At 40.2% G+C, this 19,858-nt stretch overlaps 1 protein-coding gene across 7 annotated transcripts in view; it reads right to left on the reverse strand.

The window, feature by feature from the left end:
• The window catches only part of ABCG2 (ATP binding cassette subfamily G member 2 (JR blood group)), a 141,674-nt gene that overhangs the window by 34,942 nt on the left and 86,874 nt on the right, over positions 1–19,858 (reverse strand). For all 7 annotated transcript variants that reach the window (XM_036122714.2, XM_036122711.2, XM_036122713.2 and 4 more), the window contains one exon: positions 6,017–6,238. In XM_036122714.2, coding sequence (XP_035978607.1) covers positions 6,017–6,219 — 203 coding nt within the window. In that variant the 5' untranslated portion in view covers positions 6,220–6,238. The remainder of the gene's footprint in view (positions 1–6,016; positions 6,239–19,858) is intronic.

The raw sequence follows: 19,858 nt of genomic DNA on the forward strand, positions 1-19,858 counted from the left end.
GAAAAGTAAAACATGTACCCACCCTCAGGATATATCATTTTCTTCCCCATAAAGTATCAGGTAAGTGGACTGGAAAATTCTCAGCATAGAAGTGGTGGATGCCACTTTCTGTAAGGAACAACCTTTAAGGATATATAGACATAGAGTACACACAGCATGTCCCAAACAAATTAAGTAGATGTTTAAGGGTAGTGAATACTCAGCAAAAAGGTGGAAAAAATTAAGGCAGGGTTTACTGTGCTGAGACTCAAGAAGAAGGCAAGTAGTTTGAATTTTATCCTGAAGGTAACAACTAGACTGGTAAGGAGAATGGACTGGAGAAAGGAGAATTAAGAGTAGGCCCTCTCCAGGGGCACCCGGGTGGTAGAGGCAGTTCAATGTCCGACTCTTATTTTTGGCTCAGGGCCTAATCTCAGGGTATTGGGATCGAGCCCAGTGTTGGGCTCCATGCTCCATGTGGAGTCTGCTTAAGACTCTTTCTCCCTCTGGCTCTGCCCCTCCCTCCCCTCTAAAATAGATAAATAAAATCTCTTAAAAATATATTTAAAAAAAAAGAAAGAAAAAGAAAAGAGTAGGGCCTCTCCAGTTAAACAGGTGTGACAAAATAGAGACCTGAAGAAGCCCTTCAAAACCTTGGTGTCTATGCCCAATCTGTATTGGAACTGATAAATCAAAATTTATTCCACAGAAAAAAACAGTATCTGTTCCAAAGCTGAAATCTATTTCATTCCCAGGTAATGATTTTCACAGAGGCCAATCTATGGCTATATAACCGTGAGTGATAAACTTCACGTAGCAATTGTACCACAGTGCCTCAACCGAGGAGGACCTCAGCATTTACTGACTATTGTGCTTCAATTGTCACAACTATAAAATGGCTGGTGGATGGTAGGGTGAAAGGTAGCTCTCACTCTGCTCATGAACTGAGGCGCCTCTCGCTGAAACACTGGACGAATACAATGAGTTTGATAAACCAGGAACAAGCTGTAGAACAGAAAGATCTCTTATTCTTTCAGTGACGTCTTCCCCTGCCCGCAAATGTAAAAAGACAACCTGGTTGAGTGAACTTTCAAGATGCATTTATCTGTAGCTCTCGATGCATCTTCTTTATTAATAGCTACCCAGTAACTTCTTAAATGACCAGAAATAAGCTTGTTATTCACTAAGACGTCATTGTCAGAAAACTTTTCCAGGTTTTTAAAATACCTTCTCAAATAAAGACCAACCAATCCTAAATGATTAACCCGAAATTGAATGTGAACGCTCTAGGACAATCTTTCAGGTCCCCGAGTTGGGCTGACTTTGGCATTAAACCCTAACATTACAGAAAACAACCATAACGTACAATCACAAATGCAAGAAAGAGTTCCAGTTGGGAGCAGTGGCTAATTCTCCTTCCATTCATTCAACACAATTATCCAGTGACTACTACAGATGACAAGACCCTCTTCTAGGACATGGGACAGAGCTGAGAATAAAACAAATCCCTAGGCCACGTGGAGTTTGCACTCTAGTCCAGGGATCAGCAAATAAGAGCTAGTCACCTGTTCTCTGTTTTCATAAAGTGTTACTGGAACAGAGCCGCACTCTTTCATTTACGTCCGCGGCTGCCTTCACGCTATAGTGACAGACCTGAGTATTGCAGCACAGATGTATGGCCCATAAAGCGGAAAATATTTACTAGCAGGCCCTTTACAGAAAGGCTGTTGACCCCTGTTCTGGCTTATGGTCTACAATTCCCTTGTTTCCTCACCCCGCTCTCCACGCTACTATCATCCCTCAAAACTCATTTCCCACCCTTATTTACTGCTTTACAGCCTTTGCGTGCAGGACAGTTTCCCTCACTGTACTGTAAAACCCTGTCAACAAGATGGTGTCATCTCAGGCCCCCAGGGGGCTCCGTCGGTTACACGTCTGCCTTCAGCTCAGGTCATGGTCTCCAGGTCCTGGGATCGAGCCCCGCATCGGGCTCCCTGCTCAGGAGGGAGCCTGCTTCTCCCTCTGCCTCTGCCTCTGCCTCTTCCCCCTGCTTGTGCTCTCTCTCTCAAATAAATAAATAAAATCTTAAAAAATAATAATAATAATGGTGTCATCTCGCGTTACTACCCACCCCCCCATAGCATGCAGCCAGTGGTACACAATGGGTACATCACTAAATGCTGAACACATCAAGTGAAACCTAGCTGAAGGACTCATGTCACATCGATTACATTTTAGTGCATAATGGTGAATCCTCCAGTCTCATTTTATGGAGAAGTCCATGCCATTCCCACTGCTTGGAGCACCATCCCTCCCTACCCTGCTCTACACACACACACACACACACACACACACACACACACACTCTTCACTTTCTCTCTCATGCCCCCGGCCCTCCAATTTAAGTTTAGGGGCTTCCACAGGGTCTTCCCATCCCTCCATCACGGTAGAATAACACAGTGATGTGCCTTACTTGTCTGAATCCACCATTAGACTAGAAGGTTTCTGAGAACAGAGGACATATCTATGTCACTAGCATCTTGCACAAGGTCAAGCACCTAGCAGATGTCTAAAATTTGTTGAATAAGTGAGTCTCTGCATTTTTATAAATAACACTTACAGGAAAACAAAAAGACAAGTTTGCAAAAAAAAAAATGTCAAGAAGAAGGAAAAACTCGATAGCTGTAACAGAACACAGGCTGTGAAGGGATGTGGGAGGAAGAGAGGTGACAGCTGAAGGGTGGGCTATTTACTTGTATCAAAGAATGAGAAAAGTGAGCAAATCAGTAAGTATATCAAGGATAATGAGAGCCAGGGTTTTCACTTTTTGAGATGTTTTACAAACATAGAAATGTGGAAAGAATGCTAGGGTACTAGATACAATTGGAGGTATTAATGAGAAGTCCTAGGTTTTAATCTATATACACAGATATATATAGAAAGTTTTAGGCACATGTGTGTATACATATATACAGATATGTGCTCCCTAGGTCTACCCACTGAGAAGGCATAGGACAGAGGACATCCCAACAGCAACAAATATCCCAAACACCCAGATCTTGGTTTGTAAATACCATCCTCCACAAAAAGGAACAACAGCTGATTCCAGGTCTGAAGCAAGACAAGTATTCAGGGAGTCTGAAACTTCTTGCTGTGTCAAAAAATACTCAAATGAGAGGACAGGTCAAAAGAATGAGTTAAAAAAAGCAAAGGTCTCCCACTAACCGAATCAGAAACAATGGGAGTATCAAGAATAATGATAATAGGGGCGCCTGAGTGGTTCAGTCGTTAAGCGGCTGCCTTCGGCTCAGGTCGTGATCCCAGGGTCCTGGGATCGAGCCCCGCGTCAGGCTCCCTGCTCAGCGGGAAGCCTGCTTCTCCCTCTCCCACTCCCCCTGCTTGTGTTCCTGCTCTCGCTATGTCTCTCTCTGTCAAATAAATTTTAAAACTCTTTAAAAAAAAATAATGATAATAATGCATTACTATTGAATATGAAATCCATGAGTCTATACTGAATGAAGAGATGATGAATAAAGCTTTTTTCTTTTAGTAGACTGCAAATTAATCCATGCCGAAGAGATGAATTAAAACAGAAAATCACCCTTTGATAACTATCATAGTGATCATTACTGCTAATTTGGGTAGGAAGAGTTAATGGGAGCTGAAGCTGGTGGGGTGAAGATTAATGAGGAATAAGGTTTTGGAATAATGTCTTATCTCCCCTCATAGCATTTATCAATTACAAATGGAAAATGGTAACATTATGGTGGAGAAGGTTGGTAGACACCAACATGACCAAGTAATCAAGGTTAAGGGGTGAGACAGAAAAATACCAGGTTGCATGAGACAAAGGAGACATGATGTGGTGGTCAGTCAACTATGTTAAGAGCATGGTTGACCGATGGTCTCTTAGGACCCACCACTGTATTCACTATGAGGCTGCACTCCCCCGGGGCTACTCCAAAACAATGACCTGAAAAGAGGATCCTTATTTCTGGAAAACATACATCAAAGGAGTTATGAACATCATATGGACAGCTTGCTTTTAAAAAAATACTAATGATAATGGGTATATAAAAATTAAAAATGACAAGCGAATGCACTGAAATGTTAACAGGTGGGGCATCCAGGTGAAAAGTGCAAGGTTTAAGTTTAAAATTATGTCAAAATAAATTATAAATTTAAAAAATTCCCAAATAGTATAATGAATTTCCATGAAGACTAGTGGATATCCACACAGTTACTGGAATGGACCATTTTTTCCATAGATCTTCAGCATTGGTGAGGGAAAGCTCAAATGCTGGGCATGGAGACAAACTAAGTGTAACAGATGATTTTTCATGAGGAAGTAAAATCTCACCTTTTTGAATTCTCATAGTCAGATTTTATTTTATCTTCTTCACGCGCCACCCCCCCAACCACAAGAGGAAATCAGGTTCTAGTTACTCAGTTCTATAAATGAAATTACAAAATGTCCAAAGAAAAACCGAAAACCAAGACTCTCACCAGCTTTTTCGAAATACAGTAACTATTGTGAATGGTGGTGGTGCTATCAAATACAAATCAAAAATAACACATATGAGAGCAATCTTTCCCCAGCCCAGAAACTCTACTTAGAAGAAGTCAGCAGATAGGGGAAAGATTAGAAATACTGCAGCAAAAATAGGGATGACCTCTCTCAGGGATGCCTAAATCAGAAATGTGAGATAGCAAGGAAACCAAGCCCTCCTCTCCTTTTAACTATAAAACTGGAAAGAACTGCAAGATTTGACTGCGTTTTTATGAACCTAGTTATGTGTGTTTAACCTAGGATGAATTCATCCATTGCTGAAATGCATACCACTGGACCATAAAACCTTATGAAACCTTGAACAGATGACACTTTTGCTGTATCAAGGTATTAATCTAGTAGCTTGAAAACATAAGCAAGATAAATGTACACTCACACAGTATGCATTTTAAATCTATTGCACCTGTGCATATTCCAATCATTTACCTTCCACTCATCAGCACAAAATCTGAAGTAACCACCATTTTCTTGATTATCATGTTCCACAAAACACTTGTCAGCTTTTCAGAAAGGTCAGTCAGTTCTAATCTAGGCCTGATTCCGTTCCTAATTTCTCTTATCACTTTGGACTTCAACTGCATAGCATAAGCTAAGCTAGAGCTGTCTTATATTTCCATAGTCTCTGTCTGCCTGTGTAATGGAGAGAAGCATTAAGTACATGGTACAAACTACTATATAAACAGACCACTCATTTAAAACAAGTGTATTTGAAAACCAAAGTACTTTTACAGCATACTGTCATTGCAACTCCCTGACGCTAGCATCTCGAACATAAAGGACATAAAGTGCGTAAGTACCTGAAAGTGTCCGGCTCATAAGTTACAGCCGCACATCTTCTCTGTTTCAAAGATCAGAAAACTAAAGCTCCAGGGATGACAATTACATCCCCATTACCAAGAACTAGCAAATCATACAGCCAGTCGCTTGCTAGTGAACGCCAGGGTATACCCAGAAAAAAATTAAATGACACATTAATTGTTCAGTTTCTCAAACTACAGTTGATGCACACGGAACAACCACTTTAAAAAACAGTTTGGCAGGGGCACCTGGGTGGCTCAGTCTGTTATACGTCTGCCTTCGGCTCAGGTCATGATCCCGGGGTCCTGGGATCGAGCCCCGCATCGGGCTCCCTACTCAGAGGGAGTCTGCTTCTCCCTCTCCCTCTGCCTGCCATTCCCCCTGCTTGTGATCTCTCTCTCTCTCAAATAAGTAAATAAAATCTTTAAAAAAATTTTTTTTAATAAAATAAATAAAAACAGTTTGGCAGTTCCTTTAAAGCGAACCATATACCTAATATGTGACCCAGCCATTTCACTCCAAGTTAGCCAGACGAAATAAAAGCATGTGTCTGTATGTCTGATTAGACTTGCACACAAATGTTTATAACACCTTTATTTGCAATAAGCAAAAACCTGTAAAGCTCACTGTACGTCAATAAACTATTTTAATACAAATTCATGCACATACTTGATATCTGTCAGGATTTCTTTCTCAACTGTTTTTCGGCCAAGAAGAAAGCCACTCTTCACTTTTACTCGATAGCAAATGTTATGAAAACTTAACACGGCTACTTCAGTAAATGTCTTCAGGTTGTTGGAGGTCATCCTGGAGAGGTCATTGGTGTTTCTTCGTGACATTGGGATAAAAACTTGATCATTATTGGAAGACATCTGGAGAGTTTTGGCCTTTCTGTAGAGGGAAAAGCAACAGTAAGTTGATAGTCCAGATAAATGAGATTGTAAACACCAGTAAGAGTACACTTAAAACAAGTCCATTTTGGTACACATTTCCAATTATAAAATAAGTAAGTCCTGGGAATATAATGTACAGCATGGTGGCTATAGATAACAACACTGCATTGTATATTTGAAAGTTGTTAAAACAGCAGATCTTGAAAGTTCTCATCACAAGAAAAAAGAATGTGAGGGGTGCCTGGGTGGCTCAGTCGTTAAGCGTCTGCCTTCGGCTCTGGTCATGATCCCAGGGTCCTGGGATTGAGCCCTGCGTTGGGCTCCCCGCTCCGCGGGAAGCCTGCTTCTCCCTCTCCCACTGCCCCTGCTTGTGTTCCCTCTCTCGCTGTGTTTCTCTCTGTCAAATAAATAAATAAAATCTAAAAAAAGAAAAAAAAGAAAAAAGAATGTGACTTTGTGTGTGATAGATGTTAACTAGACTTTTTGTGGTGATCATTTCACAATATATACAAATATTAAATCATTATGTTGCACACCTGAAACTAACATAATGGTATATGTCAATTATATCTCAATTAAAAAAAAACAAAAATGAAGATCTAAACTTTAAAAGAATGTAAAATACCTCATTAGTCATTTTTATACTGATTACATGCTTAAATAAAAATATTTTGGGGGCAGACATGGTCCGAGATGGCGGAGGAGTAGGAGACCTAAACCTCGTCTGGTCCCAGGAATTCAGCTAGATAGCTATCAAACCATTCTGAACACCTACGAACTCAACAGGAGATCGAAGAAAAGAATAGCAGCAACTCTCGGAACAGAAAGGCGACCACTTTCTGGAAGGTAGGACGTGTGGAGAAGTGAATCCGAGGCGATATTCGGGAGGATAGACGGCAGGGGAGGGGGCCTCCGTCGGCCGCTACCAGCAAGTGATAGAACAGCAGAGCACAAAATTGGAACTTTTAGAAGTCGGCTCTGCTGAGGGACGTTGCTCCAGTGGCTAAGCAGGGGCTGGAACCCTCATGGGACAGTGTGGTCTCAGGACCCTTGGGGTCACAGAAAGACTGGGGGTGCCTGAGTGTAACAGAGCTCCCAGGTATCAGAGCGGGAAAGCCGGCTGCAGAGACGGAGCCGAGGAGCAGGCTTTCAGCTCGGGGTTGCCATAAACCATTATCCGCGGCATAGTTGGGCCAGTTCTCTTCGAGCAGGGGCCCAACAAGCGGCAAAGGAAACAGTCAACCAAACCAAAAGACAACCGACAGAATGGGAGAAGATATTTGCAAATGACATATCAGATAAAGGGCTAGTATCCAAAATCTATAAAGAACTTATCAAACTCAACACCCAAAGAACAAATGATCCAATCAAGAAATGGGCAGAAGATATGAACAGACATTTTTCCAAAGAAGACATACAAATAGCCAACAGACACATGAAAAAGTGCTCCACATCATTCGGCATCAGGGAAATACAAATCAAAACCACAATGAGATACCACCTCACACCAGTCAGAATGGCTAAAATTAACAAGTCAGGATACAACAGATGTTGGCGAGGATGCAGTAAAAGGGGAACCCTCCTACACTGTTCGTGGGAATGCAAGCTGGTGCAGCCACTCTTGAAAACAGTATGGAGGTTCCTCAAAAAGTTGAAAATAGAGCTACCATACGATCCAGCAATTGCACTACTGGGTATTTACCCCAAAGATACAAATGTAGGGATCCAAAGGGGTACGTGCACCCCGATGTTTATAGCAGCAATGTCCACAATAGCCAAACTATGGAAAGAGCCCAGATGTCCAACAACAGATGAATGGAAAAAGAAGATGTTCAATCAAATGAACATTTATGTGAGTGCTACATACATATGTTGATTTAAAAATTTTGTGCCTTAGAACAAAAGATACTTTATGCTTATGCATATATAAAATAGGGTTATAATACTGAAGATAGTTTCAAGTAATAGCTGTTGACTTAATCATATCCAGCAGTAAGTGGAACAGACTTTTCTGTCTCCATAAAAGCAGACATGTTATCATAACTTGGCACCTTAGAAAGATGTCCATTAACAGATGAATGGATAAAGAAGATGTGGTATATATATACAATGGAACATTATGCAGCCATCAAAAAATGAAATCTTGCCATTTGCAATGACATGGATAGAACTAGAGAGTATTATGCTAAGTGAAATAAGTCAGTCAGAGAAAGACAATTATCATATGATCTCATTGATATGTGGAATTTGAGAAACAAGGCAGAGGATCATAGGGGAAGAGAGGAAAAAATGAAACAAGAAGAAACCAGAGAGGGAGACAAACCATAAGAGACTCTTAATCTCAGGAAACAAACTGAGGGTTGCTGGAGTGGAGGGTGGGAGGGATGGGGTGGCTGGGTGATAAGACATTGGGGAGGGTATGTGTTGTGGTGAGCACTGTGTATTGTGTAAGACTGATGAATCACAGACCTGTACCCCTGAAACAAATAATACATTATATGTTAATAATAAAAATAAATAAATAAAAAATTTAAAAAATATCTTGGGGGCACCTGGGTGGCTCAGACAGTTAAGCATCTGACTCTTAATTTTGGCTCAGGTCATGATCTTGTGGCCCTGGGATGGAGCCCAATGGGCTCTGTGCTCAGCGCAGAGTCTGCTTCAGATTCTCTCTCCTTCTCCCTCGCCCTCTGCCCCTCCCATTCGTGAGCTCACACTCTCTCTCTCAAATAAATAAATAAATAAATAAAATCTTTAAAAAAAATTTTTTGGGATATAGTGGGTTCAATAAAATATATTAAGCATTTTTTATTTTTTCAATTTTTTTTAAAGATTTTATTTATTTATTTGACAGAAAGAGACACAGCGAGAGAGGGAACACAAGAAGGGGGAGTGGGAGAGGGAGAAGCATGCTTCCTGCAGAGCAGGGAGTCCGATGTGGGGCTTGATCCCAGGACCCTGGGATCATGACCTGAGCCAAAGGCAGACGCTTATGACTGAGCCATCCAGGCACCCAAGCATTTTTTAAAAACAAGTCTGTTTTAAACTGGAATGCAATATATAGTTCCATTTCCAATGAATAGGCCATATTGCAGTGATAAGAACAACCATGGGAACTATATTAGGGAGGCAGACACAACTATGAATGCATAAACTCCAATTAGCTGTCAATTAAACATTTAGAAAGTAAATAGAGAATATGAAAATTAATCAAAATTCATGAAGCAGAAGAAAGATGAATGGGAGACAAACTTGCCTGGTTTGAAAACCAGATTATGAGACAACTCAAGATTAGGGGCAGACCACATGATCACCAACACCCTGCTTTTGTTTTTGTTTTATTTTGGAGTTTATGATGTAGTTATTACAAAAAAGGGGGTTAATTCTGGCAGTAAGGGACAAGAGAAATTTCTCTGAATTTATAGCTCCAGACTTTATACCCTTGGTTGTTATGCTCCCTCAATTAGCCAAGAAAATAAACTCCAACAAAACTTTTTGGGATGATATAATCCCTTCCATAATGGGTGACTATATTTAAATTCCAGGAAGATTTAGAATTAGGTATAAAAATGATTTAGAAAACCAAACTAATAGTGAATCAGGTAAAGAATTTAAACCAAAAACTGAGTATTAAATTTATAAAAGGAGTTTAAAAATGCTTCATTAGACAAGTTACAAAAGATTTAGATTAAAAAGATTTAGATTGGGCGCCTGGGTGGCTCAGTTGGTTAAGCGACTGCCTTCGGCTCAGGTCATGATCCTGGAGTCCCGGGATCGAGTGCCGCATCGGGCTCCCTGCTCAGCAGGGAGTCTGCTTCTCCCTCTGACCCTCCCCCCTCTCATGTGCTCTCTCTCTTCTCATCCTCTCTCTCAAATAAATAAATAAAATCTTTAAAAAAAAAAAAAAGACTTAGATTAACATACTTAATAGCTTGTGAACTAGGTTTGAAATATAAAATGTCCATAAACTTAGTTTTTTGGTTTTGGTTGCTTTTTTTTTTTAATTGAAGTATAGTTGACAATCCTAGCTTTAATTTTTAAAAATCAAAGTTATCCACAAAGAACTTTCTATCTGGCTATGGTGGACTAGCTTTTCCAAACTAAGCATTCTCCTAAGAACAACCATAAAAATAGATAAAATGTAAGGGGGAACTATTTGAAAAGTTCTCTCTGATGAGAGTAACCAAAGCAGAACTTGCAGGGCAAATTCCTGGAAAGCAGGGAACACAAAGGTAAACCCAGCATTCTGTGCCCTTTCCGCACACATGGGTGGGGCAAAATTCAGAAAAACCAGGCAGAAAGTTGCTAGAGGCTAAAAAACTGAGCAAATACTTAAGCAGCCAAGGGCGCCTGGGTGGCTCAGTCGTTGAGCGTCTGCCTTCAGCTCAGGTCATGATCCCAGGGTCCTGGGATCGAGCTCCGCATTGGGCTCCCTGCTCAGCGGGGAGCCTGCTTCTCCCTCTCCCACTCCCCCTGCTTGTGTTCCCTCTCTCGCTTTGTCTCTCTGTCAAATAAATAAATAAAATCTTTTAAAAAAGAAATATTTAAGCAGCCAATGACAAAGGAAATTTTCAACTTTTAACGTTTGTGGGCCCTGCTACTGGGCTCTCAGGGAAGCTATGCTTTAATATCTCCCACCAAGGTCAAAATGACTCAGCAAAACCTCAAAGCAAAGGCTCTCTTTCTGCCTGGAGCACACATTATATGTCTGCGTCGTTCAAAAAATAACCAAAAAAGGAGTATTCCAAACAAAAAGATAAGAAAAACAAAACAAACCTCCCTGGTTTCCATAAGATTAAAGTCATACAGCCTTAACACGCTAAAAGCATAAGATAAAGTCTGGAACTTTCTGGAATGTCCTTCAGCATCATGATTTGTAACTATTTACGTAGAAAACATATATAACCCTGCACCAAATGTTTCTTCCCCAAAGCACTCTCTTCTTTGTCAAGATAATATATCGCGGGCAGCTGTCCTAACTTGGGCTCGAATAAAACGCTTTTCCTTTCTCTTTAAAATTTTTACTAGACAGGCGCTTTAACCAGCTAAGCCACAGCGCCGGCTCTTTAAAATTTTTTCTTTAGATTTTTTTTTTTTTATTTATCTATTTGACAGAGAGAGAGACAGCGAGAGAGGGAACACAAGCAAGGGGAGTGGGAGAGGGAGAAGCAGGCTTCCCGCTGAGCAGGGAGCCCGACGCGGGGCTCGATCCCAGGACCCTGGGATCATGACCTGAGCCGAAGGCAGACGCTTAACGACTGAGCCACCCAGGCGCCCCTCTTTAAAATTTTTAAAAAAGGTTTCTTCATTTTGCATCCACATTTCCTGGTGTACTCAACAGGATATCAGAGTAACTCTCGTGAGATTTCCTGGGGGTCCTCTGGAACTTGGCTCTGGGTACCAGCACAGGCCCTTTATGGCCCTCTGACCTCTCAGCACCTCACAGATATATCAGATGAGTTCGCTTGACATCTGCCCCTCCTTAATTTGAGTTGATGGTCCTGACTTTTATTCAGGTTGTTGAGGGTTACAGGGAAAGTTCTCTAGGTGGGAATAACTTAGAGGGGTTGGAGCTGATGGGTTCGTTGTTTTAATTTGACATTATACTAATTGGCATACTGTTAACATAAGGCTTGAGTAAATTTTCTGGCTAGAAATATGAGAGCCTGAATCACTTAGCTCCCGAAGAGCAGGGACATTTGCCCCTTCTGGCCAAATGAGGCTTTCAGGTGACGGAAAGCCTAGCGGAAGTGTCAGAGGATCCTCCTCGAGACCTGTAGGGGTCCCATAGGAATGTCCCATCTCATAAGGTAATTAACGATTGGTTCACCCAAGGACGCACACATAAAGATTGATCATCCAGTGCTCCCAGCCCCCTCAGTGGTCTTAGACCTCACTGAGAGAATCCAAGACACATCAGAGGGTGTATTACAGCCTTTTGAAAATAACTCTCACAAGCAGCACCCTCTTGATCCACCACACTTAATATCCTTAGATCTTATTCAAGCCTTATTCTAAAAAGAAAACTGAAACCAAAAGGAATGGGGAACCATGCTTCAAAAGCTGAACAGCCCCTGGAAAAACAACCACCACCCACAGAAAACTCTGGCAGGCTGTATGTAGAATACATATGGAGCGTATACTTGCAAGTGCTTACTAATGGGAATATTTAAGGATAACCTGAGTCTCAGATCCCAAATGCAGTTCTTTGGACTGGATTAGTTTTTTTGTTTTTTTTGTTTGTTTGTTTTTGTTAAAGATTTTGTTCATTCACTTGAGACACAGAGATACAGAGACAGAGAGCATGAGCTGGTGGAGAGGCAGAGGGAGAGGGAGAAGCAGGCTCCCCGCTGAGCCAGGAGCCCGATGTGGGGCTCGATCCCAGGACCCTGGGATCACGACCCGAGCCGAAGGCAGACACTCAACCATCTGAGCCACCCAGGCGCCCCTGGATTAGTTTTCTTGTGTACACAGTTAGAGAAAGCCAGCTGTAAGACTAAGCAGCCAGAAACTAGGAAGCTGTTTGATTTAATCAGTGAAGCTCCTGGCTTTTGGGGAGGAACCAACTCTCAAGAAGGTACTCAGGGCTTCACTTGGCTTCTTTGTTGCTATCTGTGGACAAAACTGACCATGTTCTAACTGGCAATGGAAAATAACTATTTAATGAATCCATAAATTATAATGCTTAATAAAAGGAAGATATTGGAAAGTGGGTCTTTCATATCCTCTCCACAAATATTACTGAAACAGAGGTTAAATTTTGTTTGCATCTCATTTGTGTATATGTATCCATGTGTTACAAATGAGATATTTTCTCTACCTCCAGATGGTATTGCTAAAATTAATTTGTAAAGGAGCTCTATTTCATTAAGTTTAAAGGCAAGAGCTTGTAGAAATTGGGCATTCTAAAATTCAAGGATAAAAATAACTCAAATGTTTTTCAGGTTCACATGATCTGGGATAAAATTCCTTACATTCAGGCTTTTATGTTACTTGAAAACAAAGATGCCTCACAGGAAGGAACCCAATTGATGATCCAAAGAGATAAGAATAGACAAAAATTTAAGACACCTGACCCCCTTCCCAACAGTCAAAATAATGAGGAAATGGGGAAGGAAGACAGGCAGCCACTGGAAATCCTACAACCACCTGGCCAGACACAAACAGCAGAACCACTGCCCAACCCACTGGCTCCTCCCCCCCTCCTCCAGGGCACTGAAAAGCAACCCGGGAAGAAGCCTGTTTCGCAGGAGGGAGAGACAGGAGAAGGAGATAAAGGAAAGTTAGTCCAAACTCGGAATCTGCCTCTGGGCTTTCACGCAAGCTGTATCAAAACACCAGCAGCATTTTTCACAGAACTAGAATAAAGAATCCTAAAATTTGTATGGTACCACAAAAGACCCTGAATAGCCCAAGCAATCTTGAAAAAGAAAAGCAAAGCTGGAGGCATCAGGATTCAGACTTCAAGTTATATTACAAAGCTGTGGTAATCAAACAGTATGATACTGGCACAAAATTAAGACACATAGGTCAACAGAATAGAATAGAAAACCCAGAAATGAAAGCACAACTATATGGTTAATTAATCTGCAACAAAGCAGGAAAGAATATCCAATGGCAAAAAGACACTCTCTTCAACAAATGGTGTTGAGTAAACTGAATAGCAATGTGCAAAAGAATGAAACTGGACGACTTACTTACACCAGACACAAAAATAAATTCAAAATGGATGAAAGACCTAAATGCGAGACCCGAAACCATATAAATCCTAGAGGAGAACACAGACAGTAACCTCTTTGACATTGGCCATAGCAACATTTTTCTAAGATATGTCTCCTGAGGCAAGGGAAACACAAGCAAAAATAAACTATTGGGGCTACATCAAAATAAAAAGCTTCTGCAGAGCAAAGGAAATAATCAACAAACCTAAAGGCAACCCTACAATGCGTGAAGATATTTGCAAATGACATATCTAATAAAGGGTTGGTATCCAAAATATATAAAGAACTGATACAACTCAACACCCAAAAAACAAATAGTGCAATTTCAAAATAGGCAAAAGACAGGAACAGACATTTCTCCAAAGACGACATACAGACGGCCAACAGACACATGAAAGGATGTTCATCATCACTTACCATCAGGGAGATGCAAATCACCTCACACCTGTTAGAATGGTCAAACTCAACAACAGAAGAAACAACAGATTTTGGCAAGGAAATGGAGAAAAAGGAACCCTTGTGCACTGTTGAAAGAAATGCAAACTGATGCAGCCACCCTGGAAGACAGTATGCAGGTTCCTCAAAAAGTTAAAAATAGAACTACCCTATGATCCAGTAACTGCACTACTGGGTATTTACTCAAAGAATACAAAAACACTAATTCAAAGGGATACATGCACCCCTATGTTTATAGCAGCATTATTTACAATTGCCAAGATATGGAAGCAGCCCTAGTATCCATCAATTGATGAATGGATAAAGAAGAAGTGGTATATGTATACAATGAAATATTCTTCAGCAATAAAAAATGAAATCTTGTCAGTTGCAATGACATGGAGCTAGAGAGTACTTTGTTAAGCAAAATAAGTCAGTCAAAGAAAGACAAATACCATATGATTTCACTCATATATGGAATTTAAAAAACAAAACAAAGGAGCAAAGGGAAAAAATGAGAGAGAGAAATCAAGAAATAGACTCTTGGGCGCCTGGGTGGCTCAGTCCGTTAAGTGTCCAACTCTTGGTTTCGGCTCAGGTCCTGATGAGACTGAGCACCCCCCCACCTCAGCATTAGGCTCAGCGCTCAGCGGGAGAGTCTGCTTGGATATCTTCTCCCTCCACCCCTTCCCCGGCTTGTACTCGTGCTCTGTCTTGCTCTCTCTCTCAAATAAATAGATAAATCTTTTTTTTTTTTTTTTTTAAAGAAACAGACTCTTGGGGCGTCTGGCTGGCTCAGTCAGCGGAGTGTGCAACTCTTGATCTCAGGCTTGTGAGTTTAAGCCCTACGTTGGGTATAGAGATTACTTCAAAATAAAATCTTAGTTATAGAGAACAAACTAATGGCTACCAAAGGGAAAAAGGCTGGGGGGAGGGGTTAAATAGGTGATGGGGATTAAAGAGTGTACTTGTAATGAGCACCAGGCGGTTGTATGCAAGTGTTGAATCACTATATTGTACACCTGAAACTAATACAACACTGTAAGTTAACTAACTGGAATTGAAATAAAAACTTAAAATGAAAAAAAAAGTACACTGGTATAAAATGAAAATGTGTTTTTTCTCTCTGTTAAGAAAGACAAGGTTTCCTTGGATTGTTGGTCTGCTCTTGATAAGAAATTACAAAGTTTTTTTTCTTTATCTGCCCAGTAAAACAAAGTTTCTGTATTTGTTTTTATCAGGTCTTTAATTACTTAAGAATACTAAAATGTGTCAATATTAAAGGAGCTGAGGTTTGGGCGCCTGGGTGGCTCAGTCGTTAAGCGTCTGCCTTCGGCTCAGGTCATGATCCCAGGGTCCTGGGATCGAGTCCCACATCGGGCTCCCTGCTCTGCGGGAAGCCTGCTTCTCCCTCTCCCACTCCCCCTGCTTGTGTTCCTGCTCTCGCTATGTCTCTCTCTGTCAAGAAAATAAATAAAATCTTTAAAAAAAAAAAAAAAAAAAGGAGCTGAGGTTTGCTAAGAACTAGATAAGAATCTCTTATTGCCACTTTAAACAGATTACTAAATTTTAAGTTTTGCAATGATCTCTAATCCTACTTAGGCATGTGCTTTAAAATGTTTTTCATATTCTTAACAAACTTCCCAAAACTTTAAATTCTAAATAAAAGTTTGTTGACTAATTAGGCTTGTTTATTTGGTATGTTAGGTTACATGGGAAACACTGTCAAACAAATATGATAAACCTTCTTAGATTGTATTATGTGGGTAAATGCTACATAACTATTCCAGAAATTATATAAAATTCCTAAAGTTTTAATATGCCCCAGTATAATGTCATCACTTAAAATTCTAATTACTGAAATGTTAAAATGTTGTGTATCACAGAAATAACCAGATTTCCTTGTCAACCGCGTTATAATGAACTCTCATCATATCTTTAACCATGTCCATTTTTGAGTCTTTTGTCATTTACAGTTATTATTCTGATGCTCTTGCAGAATGTGTTTCAACTTCAAGGAGATTCACAAAAAGGACTTTTGACAAATACAGGTTTCTGATACCCTTAAGATCACAAAACTCAACTAAGAATTTCCAGCACCAACAAAGAAACTGCACTCTAACAAAACTGAAATTAATTACATGGGACTAAGTGAATTAAGAAAAAATAATTACAGTTTTTATAACTCTGGTTTAAAACTGTTGGTTCTCTGCTCTTCCAAATTTAAGGAAACTTCTCTTAAGATATCTATGGCTTACAAAAATATGATAAAATATTCCTTTGTGAACATATTAAAACATTGATCTCCCCACCTGAAAACTCCAGAATTTAGAAACTCTCAGTGATTATTCTTGCTTTCATGGCAATTATTTATATAAGTTCAATTAGAATCTGTTCCCCTTGTTACAGGACACTATTGGAAACATTGGTTGTATTACCAAGGCTTTGGTTGGAATGTCCTATTTGAGAGAGACATTCATAGACTCAGATATGACCAGCTTTAAGGAAGTATGGTTGACTGAATGGAACCAATAAAGCCCCTTGGAGATGTTGGCCTGATACCTTGCTTACAGAGCTCCCAGCAGCCTTACCAGGTGAGTCAAGAATGTCACTTCCTGGCAGATGCAGGAAACCTCAGGATATTCAGAGGACCTCAAGAAGAGAGGAACTCACTGACATCTAGAGATATTGCAGTAGTATCTGATGGCAAATATTAAGTATTAAAGTGCAATCTGAAATTCCTTATAAAAGTTCCCAAAAAGCAGATTTTAAAAGACCCTATATGTTTAATTACTATTCTTGCTGTACTTATGTAAATAATTAGGCCAAGTTTGTTAAAACTGGATTTATTTTACAAACAAATTAATCTTAATTTGGCTATCTTTGACAGGAAGGAAGGTCACTTTTGAGAGAAAGATTATAATTTAACAACACACCTTTGTGGATATTAGATTTAGTTCCAATTAATTATCTTTGAGTGTGTGTTGTTTGCCTATAAAACTGGGTTGGATCCTGGGCACCTGGGTGGCTCAGTTGGTTAAGCGACTGCCTTCAGCTCAGGTCATGATCCTGGAGTCCCTGGATCGAGTCCCGCATCGGGCTCCCTGCTCGGCAGGGAGTCTGCTTCTCCCTCTGACCCTCCCCCCTCTCATGTGCTCTCTCTCATTCTCTCTCTCTCTCAAATAAATAAATAAAATCTTTAAAAAAAAAAAAAACTGGGTTGGATCCTGAATTCTTCTGATTTCCTCCAATATCTGGCTATGACTCTCCAAACCAAGGTTTCTAATCTTCTCCCATTCTCTTATCTTAAAATCATTAAGAATGAAAACTGCCCTTTTTCCTAAAGCCCTACAAACTGAGGCTGGACAACTTGAGATAAACTTTAGAGAAACTGCTGTATTTATATAGTATAATATATACACCATAATATATATAGACTGTCTTAGTGCCTATCACTCAGAAGGATCACCAGAGAGAGACATGCTAACAACAAAGCAGAAAAATCCATCAGATTGCTGCTGCCTGTTCCCATTCCACTTGAGCCTGACATCTAGAAACCTCACTGGCAGCCTTCAGAACTCAGATACTGGGTTTATAATTTGTTCCAACCATTAACCTGGTTTTTCTCTGGTTTCCATAGAAATGCCTCTTAGTAATTTCCCTGATTGCTTGCTGAACAAGGCAGAGTCTATATGACAGCCAATACCCCTTGCCACACCTATATTAACTCCTCCTCGGAAATAAGAACCCATATAAATAAAATTAAACAGTGAACCACTTGTCTACAACAGGCTCTTGACCACCACACTCTTTTCAAGGTGGCTGGGGACTGGTTTAGTGATATTCTCTTGGATAACCATTGGTATCAGATCAATTTTAGAGGGAATGAAAAAATTGGGTTTAACTATACTGTTACTATTGCTTGGAATAGACTTCAGGGTAAAGTTAATGATGTTATATAGTGCCAAACTATGTAGGAAAATATCCAAGTTCTCAGATGAGCAACTACCTCTGATATGCCCTCCATTAAAACAAGGGACCAAAAGTTACATCCTACACCATGTCAAATCCTTTTATTCCAAAGCCCCACTGTGCCCTAAATCAGTCTGAAGCAGTTACAGAAGACAGACCTCTGCCCATGCTCCAGAAAAATGAAATAAAACGTTGACAATGGGGAATTATAGCAGAGAAAAACTTAGCCTGTCTGACTCCATGTTGCTCCTATTTCTCTTGCTGCTGTTACCTATAGGTTAAAACAAAACAACACAACAAAAAAACTTCTGCTTAATCCTGCACATAGGCATATTACAGCTAAGATTTACAAAAATTGCTCTTTATCGGAAACCTACTTCACCTGAGGAGATAAAAGTACCCAGACAGTTCATCATCCCAATCCAAGGTTGAGAAATGACCACAATTCAAGGGAGAATTGAAACTGTGCCCCACAGGGTTAATGAAGTTAAAACTAGCAGAAAGTTTAAAGCTTGTTTTTCAGAGAACTGTTTCCCCCTAATCAGCTGTTGTGTCTTTTCAGACCCCACTAACAAACTCACTAGCTGTCTCTGCAGAACCCTCGACTCAAGGTCAACTGATATGGTTCCAGCCTATGAATAGCAAGGCCCTGAATTCCATACCTGAGACAATGAGCCCATCCAGGTTGTAACAGCTCTCAGAGCATACCCATAGCCCTAAGATACCCTCCTGGTCAGGGACAGAATTTTCCCTCGTTCTGATGTTAACTGTCCACCCCCAAAGTAAACACGGGAATATATGTTACATATATGTTTGCTCAGTGCATATGTTCCATCTTTCCTTGTAAATAATCATAAATTGCCCTACCCTTTTATCAAGATGTATGTAGAGGATTCTTTGGGTTTTTCTCCTGTCCAATGTCACATTGGTTCCTTCAAACTGTACTTCGTGGAATTCTTTTACTGTCCGTGCCTCTTTGTTATAAACGCTATACCAAATGCAAAACCAGACAACCTAAGCCAAGCACACGTACTATGTTTGCTTGTCAACTGGACTTAATAGAGAACATATATAAATTTTAAGCTTCCCACCACTTACATTACGATAAGTTCCCCACATTAAGAACCCCTAGGTAAGGGCACCTGGGTGGCTCAGTCGTTAAGCGTCTGCCTTCAGCTCAGGTCATGATCCCGGGTCCTGAGATCGAGCCCTGCATCGGGCTCCCTGCTCAGCGGGAAGCCTGCTTCTCCCTCTCCCACTCCCCCTGCTTGTGTTCCCTTTCTAGCTGTGTCTCTCTCTATCAAATAAATAAAATAAATAAATAAATAAAATAAAAATAAAAAAAAAGAACCCTTAGGTAAAAAAAAAACAAACCATATATATATACACATATATATACACACATATATATACACATATATATACACACACATATATATACATACATATATATACACACATATATATATATATATATATAAAATTTTTTT

Source organism: Halichoerus grypus, chromosome 3 (genome assembly GCF_964656455.1).
Source record: "Halichoerus grypus chromosome 3, mHalGry1.hap1.1, whole genome shotgun sequence".
Classification (NCBI taxonomy): domain Eukaryota; kingdom Metazoa; phylum Chordata; class Mammalia; order Carnivora; family Phocidae; genus Halichoerus; species Halichoerus grypus.